Source organism: Brugia malayi, assembly GCF_000002995.4.
Source record: "Brugia malayi strain FR3 genome assembly, contig: Bm_v4_Chr3_scaffold_001, whole genome shotgun sequence".
In the NCBI taxonomy this organism is placed as follows: domain Eukaryota; kingdom Metazoa; phylum Nematoda; class Chromadorea; order Rhabditida; family Onchocercidae; genus Brugia; species Brugia malayi.
Genome location: NW_025062477.1, coordinates 6,151,537 through 6,177,382, shown reverse-complemented (window position 1 = coordinate 6,177,382; position 25,846 = coordinate 6,151,537). Strand labels below are relative to the sequence as shown.

Here is a 25,846-nt window from a genome sequence, read left to right as displayed (position 1 = left end):
TCTAGAATGTTTTGAATCTCATAATACATTATTGATGATTCATTTAGTAACGTCTGCATTTGTTCGTTGTTCAGGCTACTAGTGATGTAAATCTGGTAATTTTCACCAGTGAAGCGGGTTTAATTTTTCTGAAACATATATTCCTTCATGTTCAGTCATTATTTAAGCGTAGTTTTTTTCACGTTATGCTGCTTGCGTTATGTTTTGTGTAGCTTGTAGAATGCTGTAGCAAATTGTATCACTGCTACTATTAAATGAATTACTGCTTATGATGATCGTTGAGAAGTTTTTTTTGACTATAAGTACGTAACATATTTATGTGAGTGACATTGAAATTTATCTAGAATTTAATCGTATAGCAAATGTATTTAGCAAAGGTGTACATCTGCTGTAATGTTCCGATCTCTCGGATTTCGTCACTGTTGTTATTTCCACAAACTTTCACATTTGCTGTTATTTTAATCTGACATTCTTTGATTTTTTTTTTAGTATCGTTGATTCTATTTAAATGAAATATTTTTTGGTAAATATTCAGTCAGTCCTATTGAGAAAATTGAATTCTGTAAATAGTACATGCGAATTTTGCAAATCCTTTTTACAAATCCATGTGGAATTATGTTACATAAAAATTGAATTTTGTTTTGCTTTTTTTATTTTTTTGTTTCATTACATCCATACAAGTAATACTTTATTCTGAAAGAATATGATGAGCAAATATTGGTAGGTGATTTTTACATCAGTTTCTACACTTCTTTATTTAATTTACTATTTAAGCTTAGTAAAATTTGATTTTGAAGTAACATTTTTTTAAAAAATTGGTCATACCTAACATATGGAACTTCAAAGGATGGGAAAATCGTTGTGACGACGATAGCATGAATTACACTGGCTTACTGCTCGGCAAGGGTTTTTCTTTTTGGGAAAAAAATGGTTCCATAAAGCTACCAGGAGACATCAATGTACAATGGAAGGATTATCGAGAAATTGTTCAGGTACGGTTCTAATAATACAAGAGGTTAATTTAGGAGGAAGGGATTACGTCCCAACTAATGGCAGATTACAAGCACGAGTGTTGATGGCACTACTTCATCTTTGGTGATTTTTGCTGTTAATATCATTTATTGTAAATTTTTAGCCAGACAAAGCAAGTTTCTGGGTTATGCTAGGAAGCCTGCTTTTATTTATTGTATGGATTGTTTTCATAACATATTACATGTCTCGAATTATTGGCCCAATCGTTGCATTTGTGCTTACGCGAATTGCTCATCTGAAAGGATATGATGTACAAATTTCGATGGGTGAATTTTAAATCAGTTTTTTACACTTTAATTTAATTTGCTGTTGTAATCAAATAAATTCTATTTCTTTTTGGAGCTATTGATTTTTGTCTTAGTTTTTGGGAAAAGATTTAAAAAAATAGATGCAAACATTTGAAAAGTTCTTCGGCAAATGAGATTTATATGTGGTGTACCAAGTTGATTTACTTAATTTTTCCTTAGTGGTATAAAAATTTACAGTATTACAAAAAAAAAAAAAATTTCAATATGTCTCAGTCTTACTGAAGAAAAGATATGTGAAGTAACAGTTGCATAACTTTTACTGAAATAATAGATACATTCCTGTTTCTCTGAATTTCGATCTATTGAAATTACAATTCTCTTCATTACATTTAATTAAAGTTGCTCAATATATGTTGTCTTTTAAATGTTTATTAGGATCCTATTTATTTTCTTTTTTTTAAATAAGTTTTTTTGTTTTTTGTTTTGTTTTTTTTATCCGATTCAGTGCTGTGCAGACATGTTTTTTATTTTTTTAAGTTGATGGTTGTTACTATGTTACTATCTGTTGGAAAATCCATTTTTTTCAGGCTCATTTTCTATAAGCTTCCTTTCTGGTAAAATAATGTTTCGCGATTTTCGATGTATGTGTCAAAATTTCTTATTCTGTTGCAATGATGGATGGATTATCTTTTCATATTGGAATTACATTCCATCAGATTATGCACATAAAAGGTTTAATAAAAATTTTCAATTATAATTTTTATTTAAACGAAAAATGTTACATTTGGTCGAAGAATAAATAATATGTAAAAATTTTCAGTAATATTTCGAGATTGCATATATCGTTAAATGGCTTGCAATTGCATATATATAATCGCTTATCAAACTATCGATCTTTAGCTAGATATTTTGGCCTCGAAAAATTGTTTATTCCTTTAAAAGATGAAATTGATGTTAACAAAGTACGACGATTTACCAGTAAGTAAATATATTTTTATTTACATTATCCATGAGATGTACATTTGTTTTCAGAAAAAATGATTTTAAGTTGAATGCTGAAAGTATCTTATGAATGTCGGATCATATCATTGGAATTTTTTCTTGATTTGAACTGATTAAATTGTTTTAAATTGCTTTGTCTTTTAATTTGATTTTTCGAATTTTTGCAATTTCAGCGGAAAAAGAACTGGAATGGGACAAATACTATGATAATTTCTGGTCTTTAATTGGTTATATTAAATTAGATATCAGTTCGGGACGCTTGGTTGCTGGAAATTCACTTTTGCCGTCAATGATTGTCTTATCTTTTGAGAACTACACGTGTAAGTTAATTAAATAAACTTTTACAAAAGGCAATGATATACACTGAAATAGGGCTTAACATCTTTTTCGGAAATTTCACAACTTTTCGATGGTTCTTCCAAACACAAACTTCGTTGAAATAGTAAAGTATTCTTTAATTTATATTGTGTCAATGTGGTAATTAAATATGCAGCAAATGATACGAAGAAATGCTTTTCAATCAAAAAAGATTGTATAAAATGTACTCTTAAATATATCTGGAGGAAATCAAGTTTTCCAGTCCTTCACTTAAGATTATATTTTCTTGTAATAGCCAATGTATCTTTGGTTTTTTTCTTTTTTTTTTTTCAAATTTCTGAACGGTAAAAGTTACTTTAGCAGAAGTTTCACTGAAGGAGTATGGCAGAGGTGATGATGTGGCGTTACTTAGCATAATTGGTGGCATGGAAAACGTTCGTGTTACACTGGTACAATGTAGTCAATTCTTAGAAAAAAGATCGACGAGTTCTAATAGTCGATGTGATCCACCACCTAGAACAATGGGTGATGGCTTCGCAATTGTTCAAACGGCGCATCTTAATTTCTTCTACAGTCAATCTATTCTCGGTACATTTTTTCATATTCTCTTTACTTTTTAATATCTTTTATAGCCAATCTATGACAGTGTGAAATTCGCAGTTTTAACAAAATTTATCATTTTGAACTTTGCAAATAAACTAGTGAAAAAATATCGCTTTGATAAGTTGATTTTAAAATTACAGAACTGTAATAAAAATTTGCAATGCGGCTCGTAGTATTCGTCTTTGAAATTCAATGATAGCAAAATTACAATTGATGAATTGAAATCTGTTAAACACTTTTACGTTATTCTTGATACTTTTATGGTGTTATCTAGCTAATGCATTTCAAGGTGTTGTGAAAGAAGGTCAACAATCAATGACTGAAGATCTTCCAATTTGGGAATCCGTATGGCGATTCGATAAAAACACCGTGTTTTCATATGGTCCTTGGGCTGATGCGCAACGTGCTCTGCTCTACGATTTTTTCTTTCCACCAGAATATCGTAATTCGGAAGTAATGTATGTTTATAGTTATGTTATTTTTTTCTTGTCACAGTAAATATTTTTATTACTTTATACTCTTTATAATTTTTGGAACACAAAATTTTACTTCACAATTTCTGGTTCTTACCCATTTTGCATATTTTTTTTTTTTTTTTGCTTGGAATAATAACTTTGCTAGTGAGTTCTAGATTTCAGAGTAATGCCAAAAGAAGGCGAGCGACGAATTCTGTTATCACATGATATGAGAATTTCATTGTGGAATGATGCAGCAGTTGATATATGGTTTATGAGAGGGGACGAACTGAATGCTTTACATTTACGTGTTAAACAAGGCTCTTCTGTTGATGTAATTGCTTTAATAATTTTAGTTTCAAATCATATGAATTGCAGTATTTTAAAATATAAAAATTTGGTTACAGAATTAAAAATAACTCATTGTTACACATTCCAGCTGAAAATGCCTTGGGTGACAACAGAGAAAGGCTATGAGACTGTCCTTCGTTGCTGTCTTTTATTCGTTGAATCGTCCACTTCTCTTGCATATCCAAAATTTTTCCAATGTGAAACCTTGCGTTTAACACTTAATGTGCATTATCCACGCATTTTCAATGGACATCAAATGTGGAAATGTGCTATTAAAATTAATAAAGCAAGCACTTGGATCGTGTGGGATCATAAGCACTTCTTTGCCGTATATTTTCTTGAAAATGAATTTTCTGAAATTTGTAACTTTTGAATTTTTAAAACTTTCTGGAAATTCCTTTTTTCCATTTTAATTTTTGCAAGAAAAACTTTAAGGATCCAAGTTTCTATTTCTGAATTTATTATGCGGAGCAGATGTTCAGTTAGATTTGCTTATTTTTTCCTAGGATTTGATCAATGAATGGACTTCAAATTCACTTATGGATTTGTTTAAATTCGTTCCATACACATGGGAATTCGAAATTAATGTTATGGATAGTTTTGAACTTACATTACTGTTGAATGAACATAACTGGATTGATGCCAGGTAAATCAATACTTTTTGGGTGCTTTTCGGAAAAAAAGTGTTTTTCCTATTTTTTGGGTGCTTTTCGGAAAAAAAGTGTTTTACAATTTTAGTTCTTCAGTATCTGCGGAAAATCATTTAGCTGCTATTGTGGGCGAAAATGTGACAATATCGTTCGCCTTACCGTTTGTCGATTTTTATCCTAAAACAGTAACAACTGTTTATGAAATTAAAGCACAAGGCATGATTGCATTACGCACATGGTTACCATCTAAAAGTCCTCTCTACAGTGTCCTTCATTCTCTACTCAAATATGCTTCTTTTACTGTGACTTCCCCAACAATCGAAAATTTATCAGCTATGTCACATTTAGCACAAGTTAGTTATTCGCTTGTTCTTTTTTACTTTAGCGATACTTACAGTTTGTATTGAGGAGTTCTATGTAATGTCTCTTTATTTAATTGGTTTTCAGTACTAAATTTCAGTAAGTACATTAAGCCAAATACATTAAAATTATTTTTTTGAATAATTATAATCTCAGCTTTATTTGTTACTGTAACATTTTTAGGACTGGGTAGAACTGTGGAGAACTGAAACAGTTACACTTTTATTTGAGTATACTAGTCATCCATTATATTATGATCCACCATCTGATCTTCCTTTGAATGCGATCAAATCAACATCAAGAAATCAAGAAACCCCAATTAATTTACCTCCGGATCAGCTATCACTTGAGGTTCCTAATGCTTGAACTATTAACAGTTGAAATGGTTCTTGAAGCATACTTTTGAATTATTGAAATTTCAGTAGGGTCACATCTTTATCAATAAATCTGTATGACATTTTTTCATTGACTATAGGTTACTGATAAGTTTATTGAACTCGCTGTTTTCTTGAATTTCTTTTTAATCGAGTGCATATATTAGGATTGTGACATATTTCCAGGTCAATATAGGCGATTCAGAAATCATACTAGTAGGCCTACTAATTCGTTTCATTATCGATTTGAAAAATAATTATTTTGGATTATATGATCAGGTGAAGCTTATTTTGTGCGTGATTTTTGCACATTTCAGTTCGGTGATTCTTTGGAGATCCTAGAAAGTTGATGCGGAAGAAAAAGATTTGAATTCGTCCAATTTCCTAATCTCTTGTATGAAAATTTTCTGTTGCTCAGGACATGCGTTCTCGTTTGTAATCGATTAATTTATAGCTAACTGATGTTGGAAAAATTAATATTGATACGCCAACAAGTCCACTTTATGGCAACGTCATTTACGGTGAATGTGAACGATATCGACCGCTTTTGCTGCGTCTTTGTTTACGCGTTGGTAAAATTAAAGGATTTTGCTTGGTTCACAGTTCAAAAATGAATTCAGCGATGAGTGAGTAATAACTTATAGCATTTCAACATTTAGTGTCTTCTTTGCTGATTTCTTCACTGATCACTTCCCTATGAAAAAGCTCGCTTTTGGATACATACGTTATATTGCATTATACCTTATATAATAACAGTCTTAATTAAATTTAATCGATAATAACACTGGTGAAAAGACTGTATTGATTGAATTTAGGTAGCTGTCCAGAGGTTCGGGTTGATGAAATAGTTTTGGAAATTGTTAAGGATGCATACGGTGCGATGGTTCAGGTAAAACGTTAACCATTTTTTAAGATGGATTATTAGCCTAAACTTTGAGATCATAAGAAAGTCTTATTTTCAACTTTCAGGTTGGTTTGGGGACAGCTTCGGTAAAATTCAAACCATCCTCCGGATTTCCTAGTACTGATGTTGGTTTATTCGTACTGGAAACATTTTCATTTCGTGGCCAAGCTCTTTTTTCGGACCTAGATGTTCCGTGGGATGCTGCAACTCTTGAATATGGTTGGCTTGTAGAGATTTACGCTGAGCAGTTGTTTGGTAAACTTCATTCTTCCCAGGTTTCATTTTGTCAAGTGCGGAAATTTTTTCCTAAAAACCATGAATATTTTTATCTACTATTTGGAAGATGAATATTAATAGAAACTTCAGAATTGATTTTTACTTAATTATTGTTGACATCTCAGTGACTCGAATTCTTTGATCACTTAGTTTGATGTATTTACAGTGGCAGTTATTGCATACCGGACGGTCTTTTCAGTTTTTTGAAAAGCTTCTTAACTTAACTTTTTCTTAACTTCAGATTCTTAACTTCTTTTAATTCATCCACTAGCTTAGGTATATTCAATATTTCATCTAAACCAGTTTTTTATTACAGATTGCTGTGCTTGCGCAGTGTATTGAATCGTTAATGGTATTGACCGTTTGCTCGGATGATAAATTATTAGTACCTGAGAAGTTCGCCGTTCAGATTATTGCTTAAAATTAATTCTAAACTTAATGCATTAGTCGTTAGAGAGAATACGTGTAGGAAAAAAAGTTCTTTTACTACAAAGCTGAAGAATTTATTTTGCATTAGTTATATGAATGCAAAAAATAAGCGTGGTAAAAATCATTTAATTTATGTTTCCTTCAGATATGATTTTTGCATTCATATGAATGACCCCCGCACTTGTCCATATGGTGCATTAAATTTAGTCCATCGAAAGGCACCAGTCCAAAATTGTGAATCCGAAGAGACAGTTAGTTTTTATACTCCAGAACTTTCTTCATTCTTATGATTGATGATAGTAGGAAGTCATTTCTTTCCAAATCTGTATGCAAAAAGAACATGCCATTCTGTGGAAATTGTGAATATAAATGATAAATTATTTGTTCCACTTTTTTTTTTTACTTCAGAGTATTTACAGTTAAAATATAAATCACTGCGAATTAATATTGAACAAGTGAGAATAGCTGTTATGGAAGAACGAAGTGCACTTCAATTTGAACTGTCACCAATTCGTTTGGCTCATTGCAGTTGTCACAATGCATCGTTTTACTCTAATATTCTCCTGAAACTTCCTTCAGTTAGCTTTTTGTCATTTTAGAATGATATGTCTTACAGGAATTTTGTAGTCGCCAGGTTGAGAAATGATAGGTTGCTTTTCTTTCTTTTTGAAATTAATTTATGTACAATTTAAAATTAATTAATTTAGTTGAGAGATCGAATGGTAGAAGTGGAATCATTTTTTTTTTCAGATAAACTGAAAATATATGTTTAATATTTTCATAGTCATACCGCCGGATTTATCATGAATAGTTAATTTCAGGATTTGAACGCCATTGATTTAAATTATTTTTGAAGCATTTCGACGGATGGAAAATGAATTTAACAAATGCTGCCATAACTTCCATTGTGAAAAGAATGTCTTGAATGATAATTCAAGAAAGACAATTTTCCAGATCCAATTGAAACTGTTTGCATTTGTTTTGGCAAAAGATGTAGAAAAATGGGTTGAATGTGGCTCTTTTTTATTGAATGACATAAGTTTCGATGTATGTTTGCCTTACGGAATATCTGAAGCACATCTATTCTCGGAGCGAAGAAATTTCCTTAATAAACATGACAAACGCACCAAAAGGTTAATTTAACGTTTATATGATTTGTTTAGATTCAAATATGATTTTCATTTTGCTCGAATCCCTTTCCCATGTACATATCTCTGTGCTAATTTCATTTCATGAAATCTCACATTTCCAATAGTAAAAGAGAGTGAAGTAAATTCGAAGAGGGAAGTGAATTGGTATTTCAATGATATTCAAGAGCAATATACAATAACTATGTGCTTCTTCCTTCTTTTGTAGACTTTATTTTCTGTGGGATAATACAAATAGTTGCGCGTGCTTTGGTCATACTTGGTTTTTTGGTTCTGTTGATAGAATGTAAGTTCTTGCATTTATCATTTGCATTACTTTTTATTCTTATGTTAATTGGAATTTCTAATCTGATTTATGAAGAAAGTTCAGTCTTTCTGTTGATACATAATATCTTTTCAGTGGGCTGTCGCTGATGCGCGAACTTAACAAACCGTTTTTGTGGAGCAGTATTAGGAGTGAGAAGAACATGCAACCTGTTATTGGCCAAAGTATTATTCATGAGGATAGATGGTGATTTTTTTTCTTTTATACATTTTAATTATTTGTTTGTTTGTGGATGATCTTTCAATCATTTTGTAGTGTTGCAGGATGATCAGCAAAAAAAATTTTGTGGCGCATAAAAGCTTTGCTGTTATCGAAGAAAATAGAAAAAAGGTGATTGCTAATATATGTTCAATGTTATGAGATTAAAATTAATATCTGATTTCAAAAAACTTTATTTATAGGAAACTGTATGTGAAAGAAAAGTATCATCTAACGATTCCTTCCATTCTGCATTTTCGTCAGCCGACGTTAATGTATATCACCATATGGTTGGTCCAATACTTTCATCTGCAATCCTTCATGAAAATTACGCTTCATTTTTAAGTGTTTACGAAAATGAAATGACAAGTGATAGTGATTCGCAATCGTTCAAGTCTAGCTTTTTCCGAAAGGTGAAATTTTTGGATTTCTCCGTCACTAATAAATTAAAGTTTTCATTGAATTTTTGTCTCTTTAGTCAGTTAGTTACACATTTGTATTTTTTATACGATTAATTTGTTTTCTTTGGGAAATTATTGCTCATTCTAACTTCTTTACACAGAATTTTCTCGAGTTAAGAGTTTTTAAGATAACATCTGGAATCAACGAATTAACATTAACAAAACAAGAAGAGAAGCAGAAGTTAATTAAGAAAAGAAGTGTTACTACTACTGAATTACCTGTCGATACTAATATGTCTGACCTACATACGATGAAGATAAATGGCGTTTTAGGAAATCAGTTGCATGTAAGCTATTATCAAATATTGCACCACCAATATAAAGCATTTGTCGAGGTATTATGCTGCCCTAATAATTTGTCATAATTCACGACAGTTGGTTGGTGATCCATTTGTTCAAGTGTGATCGTTCATTAAAAACAGTGAATCGACAGATAGAAGCTTTGATTCTAGTTTTGCTTAAAAAAATTTACTTGTACATCTCAGCGAAAATTGTAACATTTAATGTTGTGGAAACAAAGTGCAACATATGCTCTTAATAAAGACATTTCCAGAAGTTTTGAGTCATTCAGGATGATATTGCGCAACCTATTAGCTAATATAGTTGCAATCGTCAAATCATCAGTTTGATCTGCTAATGATGATTCTATGATTCTGAAAATGTCATAAAGCTTGAAACGAAACTCTTCCAGTACTGAAATGGCAAAATTCAGCTACCTAACACATTGTTGGTACTAAAACTATTTATTGAGCACTATTTAGAGCAATTAATTTCAGGTCTTTATTACACCGTTGGCTTTAGAGGTAACACAACGTATTATGGAGCAAATATCTGCTGGATTCATTCTTATAAATCCTGTTTTTATCATTCAACATCTCTACACATTGTGTTCCTTCCGACATCATTCTCAACCTCTTACAAATACTCAAATTAGCGAATCAAGTTCGTTGTTTTTTATTGATCATCTGTTGCACTATTATTTTCAACATCCAAAATCTAATATTACCGTTTGTTTACACCATTAAGATATGTATTCCATCTATATGTGTAACTTTGACATCTATTACATTACATTTGGATAAAGAGTTATCCATGTACGTTCTCGAATACTAAAGATTGTGGTTACAATTGAGTCAGGTAATTTTAGATCTTCGTTGTTTTATTCTAAAATGAATTAGCAAACTGCAGAACTAAATTTGCTGTGTTCATGTTAATACTTTTATAGATAACAGAAAAAGTCAATCGCGTTTGCAAGGCAGTATTACATTTCCCGACATCAATATCATTTTCTTCCAATGCGGAATGATTGAAAAAACTATTCACTTGGCATCACTTGAAGATTCTGTATCTCGTCTAGCTCGAAGCAGTGTTATTCTATTGCGTTTTCACAAGACTGTTTTGTATCTTTCAAACAATGATTCCCATAGAGTAAGTATTTTTCTTCAGTTTTTAGAATTTAATCATAATTTCATTATATCTTTAGTAGCAATGCTTCACTTAACTTGAATGATAAGATTAAATTTTCTTGAATGATAATGCTAGTAAATTTTCACAGCTGCACTTTCTATGTGAAATTTCTTTTCAGAAGAAAACCTTCCCAAGAATGGAATTAACCTTGAAAAGTCATGCACAGTTTCTCCAGTTGGTTGAATCATGGAAATTAGATTTCGCGTACAATAAATCTTTTTCCCTTAAATACTGTACAAACTGGAATCAATTGAATTTAAACAATCGTTTTCGTGGATATGACCTAAGAGTTGTTATAGGTTGGTTGAAAATGTAACCTAATAATGTTTTTTTATTCCAATATATAATCTAATGTATTATTGTTATTAATTGTCAATTGAGCAGTAAAGTTGGCGATCGTTTTTATTTTATATTTATTTATGTATCAGATTATGTTTTAAAAGCATCACAAGCGTTTCTTACTACTTTTAAAAATTTCATCAATATTTTTTCACTTTTTTTTTACACTTTTTTCTTACAGATAGTGAACTTCCTGATCTCACATTAAAAGTGAATAACGGTGGGGTGAACAGTAAATTACACGCATTCGGTGCACAAGATCAACTGTCTTTGATGATCGGACCATGTGGATTAACAGTTGGTTTATGTAAACCAATTGGACAAACAGCCAGGTTTGATTATATCATTTGTTGAAGATGCATTTTCAAAAAAGAAGCTCAAATCTTTAAAGATTTTGGTGATGGTTCTTAGAAAAATTGTTTTATCTGTAAAAGCCATTTCGTTTTGCGATTGCTAATTTTTCATCGTTTTAAAGCGTGGAATGGCCTTTTTTTGATGTCTTTGCACCTTGTGTAACTTCTTGGATATATGCTATTAATCGATTAAGCGGAAGTTTAACAAAAAATATGGCAGCTATGGATGAATGGATAGATTTTGCACTAATAAGATTGCTATGGGAAGTAATGGATTGCAATAATGGTCAGGTGCGCAATTTTTGTGTCGCAAAAAATAGGAGAATCTTGTATGTTGTGTGTTCAGTTATTCATAATTTATCTTTTAGTTACTTTATTATATATAGTTTAGCAGTTTCTAATTAACTTCTAATAATTATTAGAAGTTGTGTTTCAGCTGTTTATATTCGAAAAAAGTTGTTTTTCGGATGTGCAGCTGTATAATAAGGCTGCAGCTTCATGTCCCAGTTGTTTGTTAGCGATAGTTTTATTGCGTTATGTTGCCCAGGAAGATCTGAGCGATTGTTGGCAACAAGTAGATTATTCGGAAATGCGACATTATTTGAACGAAAAACGGCGAAAACAAGCATTAGTAGCTTTGCTCAGTCACTGGCAAACTATTCTTTGTTCACAAGTCAAGGTGATGGTTTCTGAAGATGGAGTCAACTGTTTTTATGTAATTTATATATAAGTTGTAATTTGGTTATGGTTGGAAAGCAAGTGTCGGAAAATCTGAAGGAAGATAATTACTAGAATGTTTTCCATTGGCCATCCATTATTTGCTTTCTTTATCTTTATTTTCTCGTATATATCGTAATGGGATCGTCTGCAATTTTGGTCAACTGATACTAAATGTCTTACCTAGACAGCCTAACAATTGGACTTAATGGAAGGTCTGGTGATTGGTATTTTTAGAATGTATTCGGCACAAAATTAATCACTAATGTTGGTCCTGATTTTATCGGGTTTTGTTAACTGCAGATCTCAAATGTTGAATTGGCACACAGATATCTTAAACATCATCTGAAAAATACCACAAGTTCACATGAAATTCGTATAATTGTTGATTCAAACCATTTGGGTAGTACTGTTGATAAAAACAGTGGTAACAGTAGCGCTCGTTCAACTGCCGAATCTCATCAAAGTATGTTATTTTTCGATATAATTTTTTGTGATCAGGTTTTATCGAAAAGCTTACTCATTTTATTGTACATAAACGAGCACGATAGGATACGCATAAACAAGTAGAATTACTCTATTTTGATTTTTTTTATTCTTTTATGGATATGTTTTATTCATCTCATTTTCAGTAGCTGCATTAATATTAAATTAACTTAATGCTGATATTTGGGGATTGTATTTATGCTGTATTTGATTCATCTGGATCTGAAGGATTGAGAAGATCAAAAAATATATGTTTCAGTGGACTTATATCACTGGGTTTTGGCTAAGCATCGTGAACAGAAAGAAGCTGCGGCACGAAATAGAACTACCAAAAAGCTACTGGATGATACACCGATAAATGCCATGGAAATTGCTTTGTCTGCTTTCTTTTGGTCTTTTTATGAGGTATGTTAAATTATCTGTAACCAAAGCGGTCGAAATGCTTGGGACAAGTCTGAAATAGTATCATTTTAGATAGAAAAACGAAAGTTTTGTAAGTTATGTATTCTGATGCATTTATTTTATCTTTTATTACTAGTTCCCACTGTATTAATAAAATAACATTTTAAGATAGGTTTTGCCACTTTATTTCATTGTAAAAATGAAGCCTGCAGCAATTTCTACTTCAGCAACTTGGAATATTACGATTGATCTGTTTACACTTTTTAAATTGATCTATTTCAGGCACGTGGACTTGAATCTTCAAAAGCAAATATTCTGTTACCGATGGCTAACATTGATGCTAAGTTTTCGGTTGAATTAATATCGGTGAAGGTACAATTCAAAAATTTTTTAAATGATCTGAAATAATAATATGTATGACATGGAATTTCACTTTTGAAATTAGTTGATATATAACAACATATAACAAAAACTTGAAATTTTCTTTAATTATGTCTTGAGACTCTATTTACTAAAGTGTTTTATCACTTCTATCTTTGGTTGATTTTTTCGCATTACATGAAAAAGCAATGTGGAAAAAGATTTCAAATTTATTATAAAACTCTTTTTAAATTCATCTTAATGTTACATTGGTACTTCGTTGTTTGTTTAGCTAATGTTAAACTCAACACAGATGACGTACAAAGGAATATCTTGAAAAATTGATCAAAAATAGTTTATAAATAGTTGCACATATAATTATAAAGATTATATATATATCAAAGTGATGTTCTTTGAGCATTTTTTGACTTTTGTCGGATAGTAAGCTATAAGCATTGGTTTATGCTCTTTTTTAAAGAGCCATATTTCATATTAAATTTTTATTTGAAAAAAAAAAATTTTTCTATGCTGAAATTTTTACAGAATATAATTGTAGGAATCGAGAATCTAATTCTGAAAGTCGAAAATCGAATCGAAGCATTTAGTGATAATGCGCTATATGCTGTTTCAGGTTGACATACTGGAACCAAAAATGATTTCTGCATCAAGCGTCAACTACTTATCTACTACAAGACACCACCTCTTACACCTGGATTCACTTGATATGATGGGGCAGATTCATACAGAACCGCGTTTTGATGAATTTAAACTTCGTCTTACAAGGTATATGAAAAAAGTTTTCATTTCCCAGAATGAATCTGCATGTATAGATATAAAAAATAGCTCCTTTCATTTTCTTCTTTTTTTTGATCATTTAATAACTTTCTGTTCTACTGTCAAGATTTTTCATTAACAAAAAGAATTTCGATTCATGATTTTCATTAAATATAGATTTTAACTTCAGATCTCTAGAAAATTAGTTAATTCAATAAAATAAAATCCAAATTTCCAGGATTTTCATATTTTTATCGTATAATTCTTCTCTACAAAACATACGTATGGTATTTCCTTTTGTGGCTGTCTGTCTTTTTAACGACCTTTCACGAGTAATTCGCTCCTGCACATCGGCTTTCGCACATTTGAAGATGGCAGAAACATGCGAAGGACCGAATGAAACAATGCGTATTTCAAAATCCCTTTCAAATCTCGGAGCTTCTGAATTTGGCATTACCGATTCAACATATTGGTTACATAATGTGATCGATAAACTGCAAGATTATTTGGGGTATTTGTTTCCTGTTATGCTACTTATATCGATTTAAATTCTGTTTTAGATTCCTTTATATGAAATTTCAGTTCTCGGATTGGTGCTGTACAGTTCAGCGGGGAGGTGTTAGAAATGAAAGTGGATGGCAACATGGATATTAAAGTTGCTGTGCTTGAAATGACGCTTACTCACTTATATATTTCAGCGACACTAAAAAGGGCACGGGTTCGTTTCTGAATAGAAAATTACAATTGATAGAAAATATTGAGAACATAGGTTCTATTTTCCGTTTTAAGCAAGTTTTCAGAATCATTGGAAAGTTAAATACATTTCAGGTTGAACATGTGAATCGGCGAGATAAGATAATAGATAATAAGATAATGGATGAATTGAACGCATCCATTCAACGTGCTAATCTCATTTTATCTGAATTTGTGTTGGGTCACGATGCCAAGCATATCGTTAGCTTTTTGGTCAAAACGAGTTCGTTAAAATTTGAAAGGTTTCTAATTTTATTGTTTTTATCTATTCTTAAAAGGATTGAGATTTCGAAAGTTAGTTGAAAAGCTTAACTTACAGGGAGAAATATATTAAAGGATCGGTGAGAAGTCGTATTAAAATACTAATTGGTGATGTCGAAGGTGACACACCTATTTATGCTCAGAATCTTCATGAAGTTGTCCTCAGGAATGTTTCACAATTGAACGAGCAGATAACTCGTCTAGAATATAACGCTCCAACGGTATTCCTGTGTATCATCAATTCTTGTATTTCACTTGTTTGTTTGCTGCGCTCTATTATTCATAAATGAAATAGTGGGTTAAAATATGGTAAATGTGATTTTGCTTTCTCTTTTTTCAGTTTTTTCCTTTTCTGAAATTAAAAACTATTTCAGCCCGTTGGTGAATATTCAGCTCATTTGCAACAGCGACAAAATGTAGTGGTTCTGAATTTCGAACTTCTAATAAGCAGCATTGAACTGTCTGCTCAGTTACTGCCCTCACTAAAAGTGAAATATCGACTTGATCAAGCACAGAGTTCTGGGAATACGTTCGTTTTCTTTTAGTAGTGGATTTATGCAAAGTTTAGAAACCTTAAAATTGAGATCTAATGCGGCAACCAAATTTTTTTTTTTCATTTTAAATGAATTTCAGAGGATCAGCATCAAAATTTATCGGCCGAATTAAAAGCCACGTTGTTCATTTCACTGTTATTGCACCCAATGATGAAAAACGAACATCTTTGAATTCGGATACCTTTACGCTAGTACTTCCTCACATTTCTGCTGAGGGTGCATATCGCATGCCGGAGAAAATTGAGCCTATGGATGAAATGGGGGACGAAAATTTACTTTTCAGGGAAGGTGGATACATCGATGTAGTCTTGACAGTCGGTAATACTCAGTACTTAAATTTAATCAAAATATCTTGCCGAAATGTTAAACAAAGTAGTGTGCATAATTAAAATTTTATTTATCTTTCTTTTTGTTTAGGTCATAATGAATGTATTCTATTGTTGAAAATGTATTAAATTCTATTTCTATCTCCAAATTTCAGGTAAATTAGAGCATGTATTCACCACAGATTTACTTAATCAAATTCTTTTTGCGGAACAGTGTTTCCGTACTGAACTGGTATCGCTGATTGACAGAATTATTGACGACCGAACTATTCGTCCACCAGCACCTTCCGAACAGCTTCCTTCGCAAGATCCATTCCTGTTCACTATTACCGTAAGTTTCGGTTACTGTTTTCGCGTATTTATTGTTTATCTGATGTTTGATAATACCATATGTTTCTTCTTAAAGCAACATTTATTTACTCTAATACGGATTAAATTATTAAGTAATTAATTTGTGGAAACATGGTTATTAATCATTTTGTCGTTTTGAAAACCTCTAATAATGAGCGTGGAAACAGTATTAGAGTTTCTTTATCTTCATAGCAATTTTTCAATTTCTAAACTTTTCATTTAATTTGGAAAATCGTTTAGTTCTAGTCACTTTCCTACTCCATAAGTTCTGTAACAAATAGCAGAAATAGCACTCCTTGCTTTCGTATTGCTCTCTCATGCTATGATGATTTACCTGCTCAAATTTGTCAGGAACAAATGTCAAGATTCGGAATGAGGCACTTTAGCTTTTTTGATAGTTAAGCAAAACTATTATATATATATATATATATATAACTTTAGCTACGTGGAGAGACAGCCCCTTGGCTTCAGCTCACTGCCAGTACACCGACTTCAATTGCAGTTCGATTAACGTTCGATAATATCACAGCTACCTTAACGAATCGTTGGATGCAAAAAGGAGTACGGTCAGAAACGGTAAATTTCATGTATCGTTTTAGAACTTCAAAATATTTGAAGTGAGTAGTTTGGCAAATATTTAGAAGATAACAAAGAGAATTTACTTCTTTTTAGCGGTAACAAAGAAATTGCCTCTTTCTTTTTTTTTTTTTCGATTGCTAAAAAATCAGAAAAGTCAAAGTCACTGTGAATAAATGTTCAGAAAAGATTATATGGGAAAGCGGTAATTGGTGTGAGTGCTAAACTTGGTCTTTTGGTTAAAACTGCTATGTTTGAAGAAATTGAAACTGAACTACAAGAATTTGCAACATTTATGACACAGGTGAAATTTCTTTTTGTGTCAGATTTCAAACCTCAAAACATAAAATTTTTCTGCCAACTAAATACCTTACTACGCTAATAGAATGAATAATAATGTTAGGATACGTTCCAGCTTGGCAGTATCATTCATAGGAATTGTAAGCAAGTTAAAAATATCTGTAGCTTATCAAATTAAAATTAGTTGGTTTTAAACAAATGGATTTAGCGTTGATTTCGCCTTTCTTTTCTTTTAAAGAATTATTTAAGATATAACTAAATCAAAATTTTGAAAACACTTTTTATGCCTTTCAAATTAAAGAAGAATAAATGAACATGTCTTTATGAATCAAGGTTTTGATGAGGTTGCAATTAAATATGGACAGTTACTTTTGCTAAAATTTAGATAACTCTACAAAATAAACGCAGCAGTGTACCGTCTTCATATAGTTATGTTGTTACGGTAAATCGTCCTATTCTTCTCATTAAATCATCCGCAATTGATAAAGTAAGTTATTTTATCAATAGTTACCATTCTTTGTTAACGAGCTTTTTTACATCTGGATATAACTTACCTTTGCATAGAATTTTTGTATGCTTTGTTAGTTTAAGTTGGCATATTTCATTCTCTTCTAGGCAATCTTGTTATGGTTAAATTACAAAAATACTTACGACTTTTGGCATGAAGAACGAAAGAAAATGTTAAAATCAACGCGGCGTTCATCTCTTGCGACAACTCATGTTTCAACACCTCTAGTAAGTTCTTTTTTTTAGGAGAAGCGAGTAAATTTTGGAATTTGGCATTGAAAAATAATGCTTGTATTTTGGTATATCCTATTTGTATGCTCACTGATGATTTGTTTTATAATGAAGGTTAATTATTTTATAGAAATTTCTTAGTTGTTAATCGAATGACATAAGCGAAATAAGTTCAAATAATTTTGGAATAAATTATGCAAAATCCCATACGAAATATCTTCGAAATTACTTTGCAGAATGCAGAAACAGGAGTGAATGTCAGTTTGTCGTTGAAAGTAACCAATGGTATTTACGTTTGTATGCCCTTATATAGTGCAGACCTGAGTGAAAACCTCTCCGCGCTGCTTATTTCGTTGCAAAGTACGGATATTAGTGTTTGCGTGAAGAAAGAATTGGCATGTCAAGCAAAGTTTCATAAATTTAAAGTCAAATTTATCGACAATTTCGATGATCAGGTGATTGTCAAATGCTACTTAGTAAATATTTAATTTATATGAATCCATATTCATTTTAGTCACGTTATTCTTATAAGACGAAATTTTTTGGTCAATTTAATTTTAATTGCAAACTTTTACAATAATTTGTAAATTTTAAAGAGAGTAATCGAAATATTTCTAAATATTCCATCATAAAAATTTCTTCGTAATGTTTATATGTACGAGAAATTGTGCCAATCAATATCCACTGTGGAAGAATTATGCTGCAGTGTAAAATAATCAGTTTTCATAGGCCCTGAATGATACTTGGATTGAGGAGGAACCTGGTGATCCATCGCGCTCAAATTACTTCTATTTTCCTCAAGGTACTTATCAACTTGTTTCACGTGCAACGGCTGCTTCTGACTCATCCGAGAATGCTAAATGGACTTTATCAATAAAATGGCAAATGTGTGGAATGATGATCGATCTAGATCAAGTAAGCTATCTATTAACTTTAATTTTTTTTTTTTTTTCAAATTAGATCTACCAATGTCGTTTTGTTACATTTCCTTTCAAGTTTTTTAAAAGATTTTTTCTAATGTGAATGCAAAATCAAAACTTTAAAATACTTGTAAATTTTTTGTGTTTTTGTGTTTAACAAATGTATAGAATATTTGTGATTAAATAGCCTTTTAGCGCATCGGTAAGCATGCGTCACTTCTAATTAGTACTTTCTCATCGCTTACATCCGATATTAGTGAAGAAGACTGGGAAGAATTGGCAAATGAGTCATCATCAGTTATCTATGGTAATGAAGATGAACAAGATGCTGAAATTGATGCTACAGGTGAACTCGGCAGTCTTGCGCAACCTGAAGAACGAATTCAGTGGCTGGAGCGAAAAGTTAGTCCTGCAGCATTTATGCTTTTAAAGTTAGTAACATTGAAACAACATAATATCTCAATTTCAAATGGAAAAAGTGTGTCAAAAAAGGTAAAAATTACAATATTGGAAGTTGTTTTTCACAATTCTTTCGTTTCTCTAAAATTTTTCTACTTTTTTTTGCTGGATTTATAGATGCACGAACAGTCGGTTTTGGTTACCGACTTGATGCAATGTGGTGCATCGGAGCCGGCTATCGAAAAGGAGAGACGAACGTTGCGTAAACTGGAGTCGGCTCGGTTTAGGCAGTTTCGGAAATCAATAATTGAAAAGCTGAAACGCAATGCCAGTCGCCAAAGAAAAAAGTTAATGGAGCCGAAGAAGGTTATTTTCGAGAGTATTTCATTATAAATAAAATTTTTAGTTGCGAAACCACATCTTTTGCTTGTATTATTTTGTACATTACAGCTCTGAAATAAAAACGTGTTGATCAGTTAAACTTTTTACAATCATTCAAATATTTTGAGGCCGAAAACTGTTGTTTAAAGGAATTGTTTTTTCCTATTATTAATTAAAAAAAATTTTATAGTCTGTCGGAAATTATGAAGCAAGGCAAGTGGTAAATTTATTATCATCTGAACAATCGGACGATCCATCACAGATCACTGATACTCCAAGAAAAAATGTGTTGGGTTTGCAACTCAGTGGATTACCTAAATGTTCGGAAAGAGGGTCTTCAAGCGGACGTTCATCAGAGAGTAATGTTATGTCAAGTACAGTTGACATGAATATCGATGTACAGGTATGTTTTATCCAGAAACTTTAAGTCCTGGAAGTGAAATTTGAGATATTTTCGAATTCGAATTGTACCGCATCATTGAAGATAATTTCAGGTAGGTATCGAATCTGGTTCATGCACTTTGCGGGCATTTGGTAAATTAGAAGAGAATACAGGTCTGCCATCGAAACGACCGTCTGTACGAGATTTGAAGTCAAAAATGGCACAAACAAGTGAATATGTAGCAGTCACAAAACTTGCAATTCCAAGGTTTAGTTACAATGAATGAATCTTCTGCGTAATGGAAAGCAGTAATTGCTAAATGTTTATTTAAATAATACTTTGAAATTGCAATTTGATATTTGACATTATTACCTTGTTCTTTACTTCTTTTTCAGTGTTGACATCCGAGCTTATTATACTTCACTTGACACAGGTCAAATACACAAACAAATACCACGTCATGTCCAAGCTACGTTTTTGCATAAATATGGACGATCCAGGTAAACTCTACTATCATTTTTAAAGAAATTTCATACATCATGAAACATAAAACTGGAAAGTTAATGAGGAATTGTACGAGTACGAGTAGAGGCTAAGTAGTTCAATCTAAAAATTTTTTCAGCCAGTGGCGTCGGCCAGCCTTTTATCTTGCAGTCGAATTGGCAAGCATGCCACAAGAGTCACTAATAACACCACATCTTGCCGATTTTCTTGAGCAAATGTTTGCGACAATTCCTGAAAATAATATAAATTCATCGTTAAATGTAAGTTATTGTTAAAGCAATATTGATTTCTTTTTTAAATTCCTTCCGAGGTGGAGTTTTTTCTGCTTAAAATTCGTGTGCTATTTTACTCCTTTATATTTCCAATATTATTTCTTTTAACCAAAATTTATTACTCAGTTTTAAGTTTCAGCTGTTTTAAACCCACAGTTATACTTCTAGCAATTATCCAAGAATTTAGCTTTCAAACTTGGATCAGAATGAAATGACTGATTATGATGTATCGATTGTTGAAATGGACACCTCTGTAATTCCCCTTGATGTTTTATTCCATTTAACAGTACAGTCTTCTGCAATTCGATTTGAAGGTCAACAACAGGTAATTCCTATTATCTTTACGATATTTTTTCTCTTGTTGAGAAATTTCGAAAAATAGTATAATACTGCAGACTTGCAGTCTTGCAGTAAATATTCTTCGTAAAGTTATTTTTTTGGATTTACTTGTTCGGAACTGATTTTCATTGAATTCATTTGACTGAAATTAATTTATAATACTAGTTTTGCAGTTTGTTTGAGTCATAAATAAATTGGAACAATAAATATATGGTAATGTGTAAGTGAAATAATCGAGATCAACGAATTAGCTAATAAAATATGCAAAGAACAATTTATTGTGAAGTTTTCAAAGCTGTCTGTTTAATTCATTTAAGCGTACAGCTGCAGCTGATTGTTTGCTAAAGCTTCCATCACTTACACTAATGGCATCAACAAGGCCGCACTGCGACGGGGCAACTGGTAGTGTCACTGATACGGCTGGAGGTGGAATACACGTTGCTGCAACATTAAGTGCTTTCTCGTTGAATATCTATAGTCCACATCAGGTATACTTCTAGAATGATGATACCATTATAAACTAAGTGAGGTTTTATTGAAATATGTTTTATGGATTTCTGACCAACTTTCAGTTCGTCAGGTTACTTTCGTATTTCGGTAAATGAGTTTAAGTTGGTAATCGTTCATTTATTATATTTAAGTTCAAGTTAATGTGAATTTATAATAAATTTTGATTGCATTACCAACACTTTTTAATTTCATTTACCCAATGCTATCTCTAAATATGTTAACGTTGAGCAAAATTTTAGCGTTCTACAGCTCAAGATGCTCTTTTGCTTACACTTGATCATCTTTTGATTCTAGCTTCGAGAAGTAAAAACAGTCGTTTGGAATCAGACAACAAAGTTCAGGTAACCTTAATGATTACGAGGAGACTTTTTCAGATAAGAAATTATTATAGAAGTAATGGAGAAAGACCAAAATTGCTTGCTTTTACAGTTCGTATTAACTGCAAATATTGGATCAGCTAATTTCAATTATGATATGCGTCGCCTTGCGGAACTAATTTCCTTTCCGAAACCGTGGTACCGGCACACTATTGTACGCAGATTGTTCATTGGAGACCATTCCGTCAAAACTCCAACTTATAATACTGAAACTTCTTTTGTAATGAGTCACGCATCATCCAGACCACTTTCTAATAAGTTAGCTTCTTCTGTTGTTGGGATTGAATTATTCAATGATTTAAATTTAATTGAATTTGTTCTAACCATTTTAAAGGTTAGATCACTTTCTCAAATTTTCATGAATTAAGTTCTGAAGTGATAGTGTTTTTGAAGCGTTTTCACCTTTATCTTTTTCGTCTCGTTTTTTTGTATTCACGAAAACTTTTATTATGTCATTACTTAGTGATTGTAGGGTTTCGTCAGAACAAGACATCTTTAAGAAAAAGGAATGGAGTGCTGCTGTAATATGTGGTGTGGAATGGAAGGAACTCAATATCAGTGCGCAAATGGCTAATACAATGGGAAATACGAAGTTGATTTTACGTGAAGGTGTTTTGCGTGGCTACTGTCAAGTAATGTATTAATTTCAGTCATTTCCTAATTGTTAAGATTAAAAACATATTAGTTTGCTATCAAATAAATTACCTGGCAATTATTTATTGGACAAGTATTGCATTGGTCGTTTGACCAGTGATTAAGCAACGTATGTATATCTGATCACCAAATTAATTTTTCTTTATTTTCAAAAATTTTCTTTTTCAGCTTAATTCAAAACAAAGTAGAGCAATTTCAATCAACTTTGGTTTAGAATCAGCTGTATTATCAGCTTACGGTGGTGCAATATCAGGCGAAATTGCTATCACATCTTTACACATTGCATGCAAAAATCAAACAGCTGCTTTGGCAAGTTTCCATGGAAGTTCTCTTTGGTTTGCCGTATTCATCACGCCTGCATTTTAGTAGTTGTCTCTTTTTCTTTTATCTATATTAAAAAAAAGTATTCATATCTGCTATAATGTTCTATAAATATGCCACTTTATTACTGAGTCTTTTTTTTTATAGAAACCTCCTCGAAATTGTGCGAAGTTGGAGTTGAAGGAAGTTCAAAGTCGAATTGAGTGGATGAGTCGACCAATATTCATTGCAAAGTGCGAAAAACCATCAGTCACGTTTTTAGATGAGTGGATATCCCTTTTTGACGATGCAGGCGAAGTACGTTGGTTTTTTTTTTTTTTTTTTTTTCATAGTTACTTTAAGTTAAATTCATGCTTTAGCAAAATTCCGTTTGGACCTTGAATCTTGGTTAAATGGCAAAATATCATTCAAAAAACAATATCACATGGAAAATATTTAAGGTTGTAAAAGCATCCGTAGCTGTCAACATTACTTGTTCCTGGTCAGATTTACAACTGATTATAACAAAAGTGACCGTGGATGATCTCATAAAAATCGCTCAAAAATTGCAGTCATTCTTCCAGGTTTAAAAAATTTCTTTCTATTTCATATTTGAAATGTCCTTTTCTTTATTATATATTTTTCGAAAAAAATTAGGGATGGTATGATAATTTAATTACTTGGTGAATAAATTATATATAAGTTATAAGTGAAATAAATCTAATGTTTTGATGGGATTAGCTTTGAAAACAATTGCCTACGTCATTCAATAAAGACATATATCAGTGTAGGAGCAGCTAACAAATAGTCGAATGGTATGGGGTATCAGAAGTGCTGTGGCGGTGAATGAAGCTTCTCCGAAAGTCGACGACAAAAATTTTGTAAATTTCACCAAATATCATCATTGGCAACCAGTGCTCGATCTGTTAACACATATTCAATCACGTCAAAAACTTTTACCAATGCCGAAGAGTTCTGATGGGATGACCATTGTGGGTGGTGTGCTGGAACTGTCTGGACAAAATTTATCTTTAGCTTGCATGCATGGGGAAATGAATGCAACTAGGTAAATATTACTGCCGGGATATTCAACAGTTCATAAATTTTTAAAATTAAAAGAGCTTAATTATTTGATTGGGTGTTCTATCCATTTTTGTGGTTTCATTCTTGTCCATTGTGGTACAGTTCAATCAACTTTGTAGCTGGGCGCTGTTCCATATGCGACAACCAACAATCATATTTGAACCAGAAGCACGATACATCTTTGTTAGCGATAATCGGGATGTTGGTGTGTCAGTTGCTCAACGGCTTAACATCAGGCTAGGTGATATGGCATATCAGCATGGCGATACCGAATGTATGGCTGTTGTATGTCGTGTTCAGGTTAATTTGATTGCTTTTTCCAGAAAATAATATGATCCTAAAACTTACTTTGATGCACTCTATCAATAAAACAGTTATTAACGAAATTTGTAAATTCATTACAGCAGAGCAGGGGAAGTATGGTGCGACAAATGAGCTCAGTGCTGGCATGTCTTCATCATGTTATTGGTGATGTACTTATACGACTTAAATACATCCCTTCTAATTTGAATCAGCCAGCTGCGCATCATTCTGTGCTTCAGTTATTTCAGTAAGCTGGAACATTTAATATCATTTGTATTCTGTATCTATTAATTTATACACATTGCATTTCGTTTGACTGTGAATGAATACTCTATATTTTTCTTTCCTGAAAGTGATGGAAATGATTTATTTGTCAAAACTTGCAGATTTCCTGCACTGGATGCTGTTCTATCCACGTTACAGAAACAAGGGATAGAAGCTGATGAAGAGTTTCTTGTACCTGAGGTTTCTCATTATATACATATATTTAATTATAAAAACTAATCTTTGGCATATATTTGTGAATTCTTCACAGGTACACAGTTCTTTCATTTGTGAATTCCATGATTCAGTGAACGTTCAGACGGATTTTAGCGCACAAGTCAGTTTTTTGCCCGAATTGATCAATACATATATGAAAATAAAGGTAATTCTATAATAAAAGTAATCCTTTCATAGTTCAGATGATTATGTGCGTTGTTTTGACTTATTCTATCAGTTTATTCAGTTGTATAAGTTTAGATATTCTTGACTTTGTTATGTTTATCTATATGATGACGCTTGCTGCGTTTTAAGACAGAGGAGGAAAAAGCAGTCGATGTAAATCGTGATTTTCGTCGATTCATCTGTGAACGGTGGGTGGTGGATCCAAAAATTTGTTTCATTGATCGCTTTAAATGGAATCCTCCTGTTATTGATGAAATCTTACGTAAACTGCAGGTAATTTGTGTTATGTGTGTTTAACAAATACAGTGAGATTTTTTCTTTGAATTAAGAAATGCTAAACTTAACGCATACTAAAAAATTTAGTCATTAAAACAACGAAACGTGCACTATCTTGTGACGGATTTATAAGATTAGCCCCAAAGCAAATGTCTTCTTTCCCATTAATTATTGGATTTTTCAAAAAATAAGTATTAACTGTAGTTAAGTGATAAATGATACGTAGAGAGACTTAAAGGGACGATCAAGGATAAAAATCGTCTATGTTACAATGTGTTAGTGGAGTCCGACCGCTGAGAAAACTTAGAGCTTCCCTCAAAGAAACACAGCAAAGCTTATTTTGACTGAAAGAACTTGAATATAGAAATAAAATCATCTCACATGCAATGAATTCCCAAATTTATTTAATGAAAATTTATGCATTTAAAATTTGACGCCTTCAGATATTTGACCATCGAACAACAATACCGAAAGCATTACAGCGTGGACTTCTCGATCCATGTGATGCTTTTTTAGCGCAAATTGAATTATTTGTTCTACTGATTGCTAGCAAGTCATCTAAAAGAACATCTTTTTAACGACTTATTCT

General features: G+C 31.9%; 1 protein-coding gene across 1 annotated transcript; it reads left to right on the top strand.

Annotated features, from left to right (window-relative positions):
- Positions 1 to 875: 875 nt before the first annotated feature.
- Bm6626 (Uncharacterized protein) lies at positions 876 to 25,835 on the top strand (the record flags this gene model as incomplete). Its single annotated transcript, XM_001899777.2, has 69 exons — positions 876 to 992; positions 1,136 to 1,298; positions 1,868 to 2,012; positions 2,101 to 2,258; positions 2,456 to 2,602; positions 2,961 to 3,188; positions 3,493 to 3,661; positions 3,842 to 3,992; positions 4,098 to 4,337; positions 4,516 to 4,655; positions 4,748 to 5,012; positions 5,203 to 5,370; positions 5,580 to 5,672; positions 5,848 to 6,019; positions 6,209 to 6,282; positions 6,363 to 6,572; positions 6,890 to 6,969; positions 7,148 to 7,253; positions 7,422 to 7,580; positions 7,957 to 8,135; positions 8,359 to 8,436; positions 8,551 to 8,661; positions 8,739 to 8,805; positions 8,877 to 9,086; positions 9,263 to 9,421; positions 9,911 to 10,076; positions 10,360 to 10,562; positions 10,720 to 10,900; positions 11,122 to 11,272; positions 11,416 to 11,584; positions 11,730 to 11,972; positions 12,314 to 12,476; positions 12,756 to 12,901; positions 13,181 to 13,270; positions 13,890 to 14,041; positions 14,271 to 14,543; positions 14,615 to 14,750; positions 14,861 to 15,027; positions 15,105 to 15,267; positions 15,421 to 15,575; positions 15,680 to 15,918; positions 16,082 to 16,257; positions 16,719 to 16,853; positions 17,038 to 17,157; positions 17,539 to 17,640; positions 17,769 to 17,888; positions 18,128 to 18,346; positions 18,621 to 18,806; positions 19,007 to 19,213; positions 19,388 to 19,576; positions 19,782 to 19,994; positions 20,086 to 20,240; positions 20,369 to 20,473; positions 20,596 to 20,737; positions 20,937 to 21,074; positions 21,406 to 21,576; positions 21,838 to 21,939; positions 22,028 to 22,233; positions 22,448 to 22,607; positions 22,798 to 22,971; positions 23,098 to 23,247; positions 23,391 to 23,513; positions 23,721 to 23,995; positions 24,132 to 24,312; positions 24,417 to 24,562; positions 24,702 to 24,780; positions 24,851 to 24,961; positions 25,111 to 25,254; positions 25,701 to 25,835. 69 exons carry the CDS (start codon positions 876 to 878, stop codon positions 25,833 to 25,835), a joined length of 10,950 nt encoding a protein of 3,649 aa, XP_001899812.2.
- Between the last annotated feature and the right edge of the window lie 11 nt (positions 25,836 to 25,846).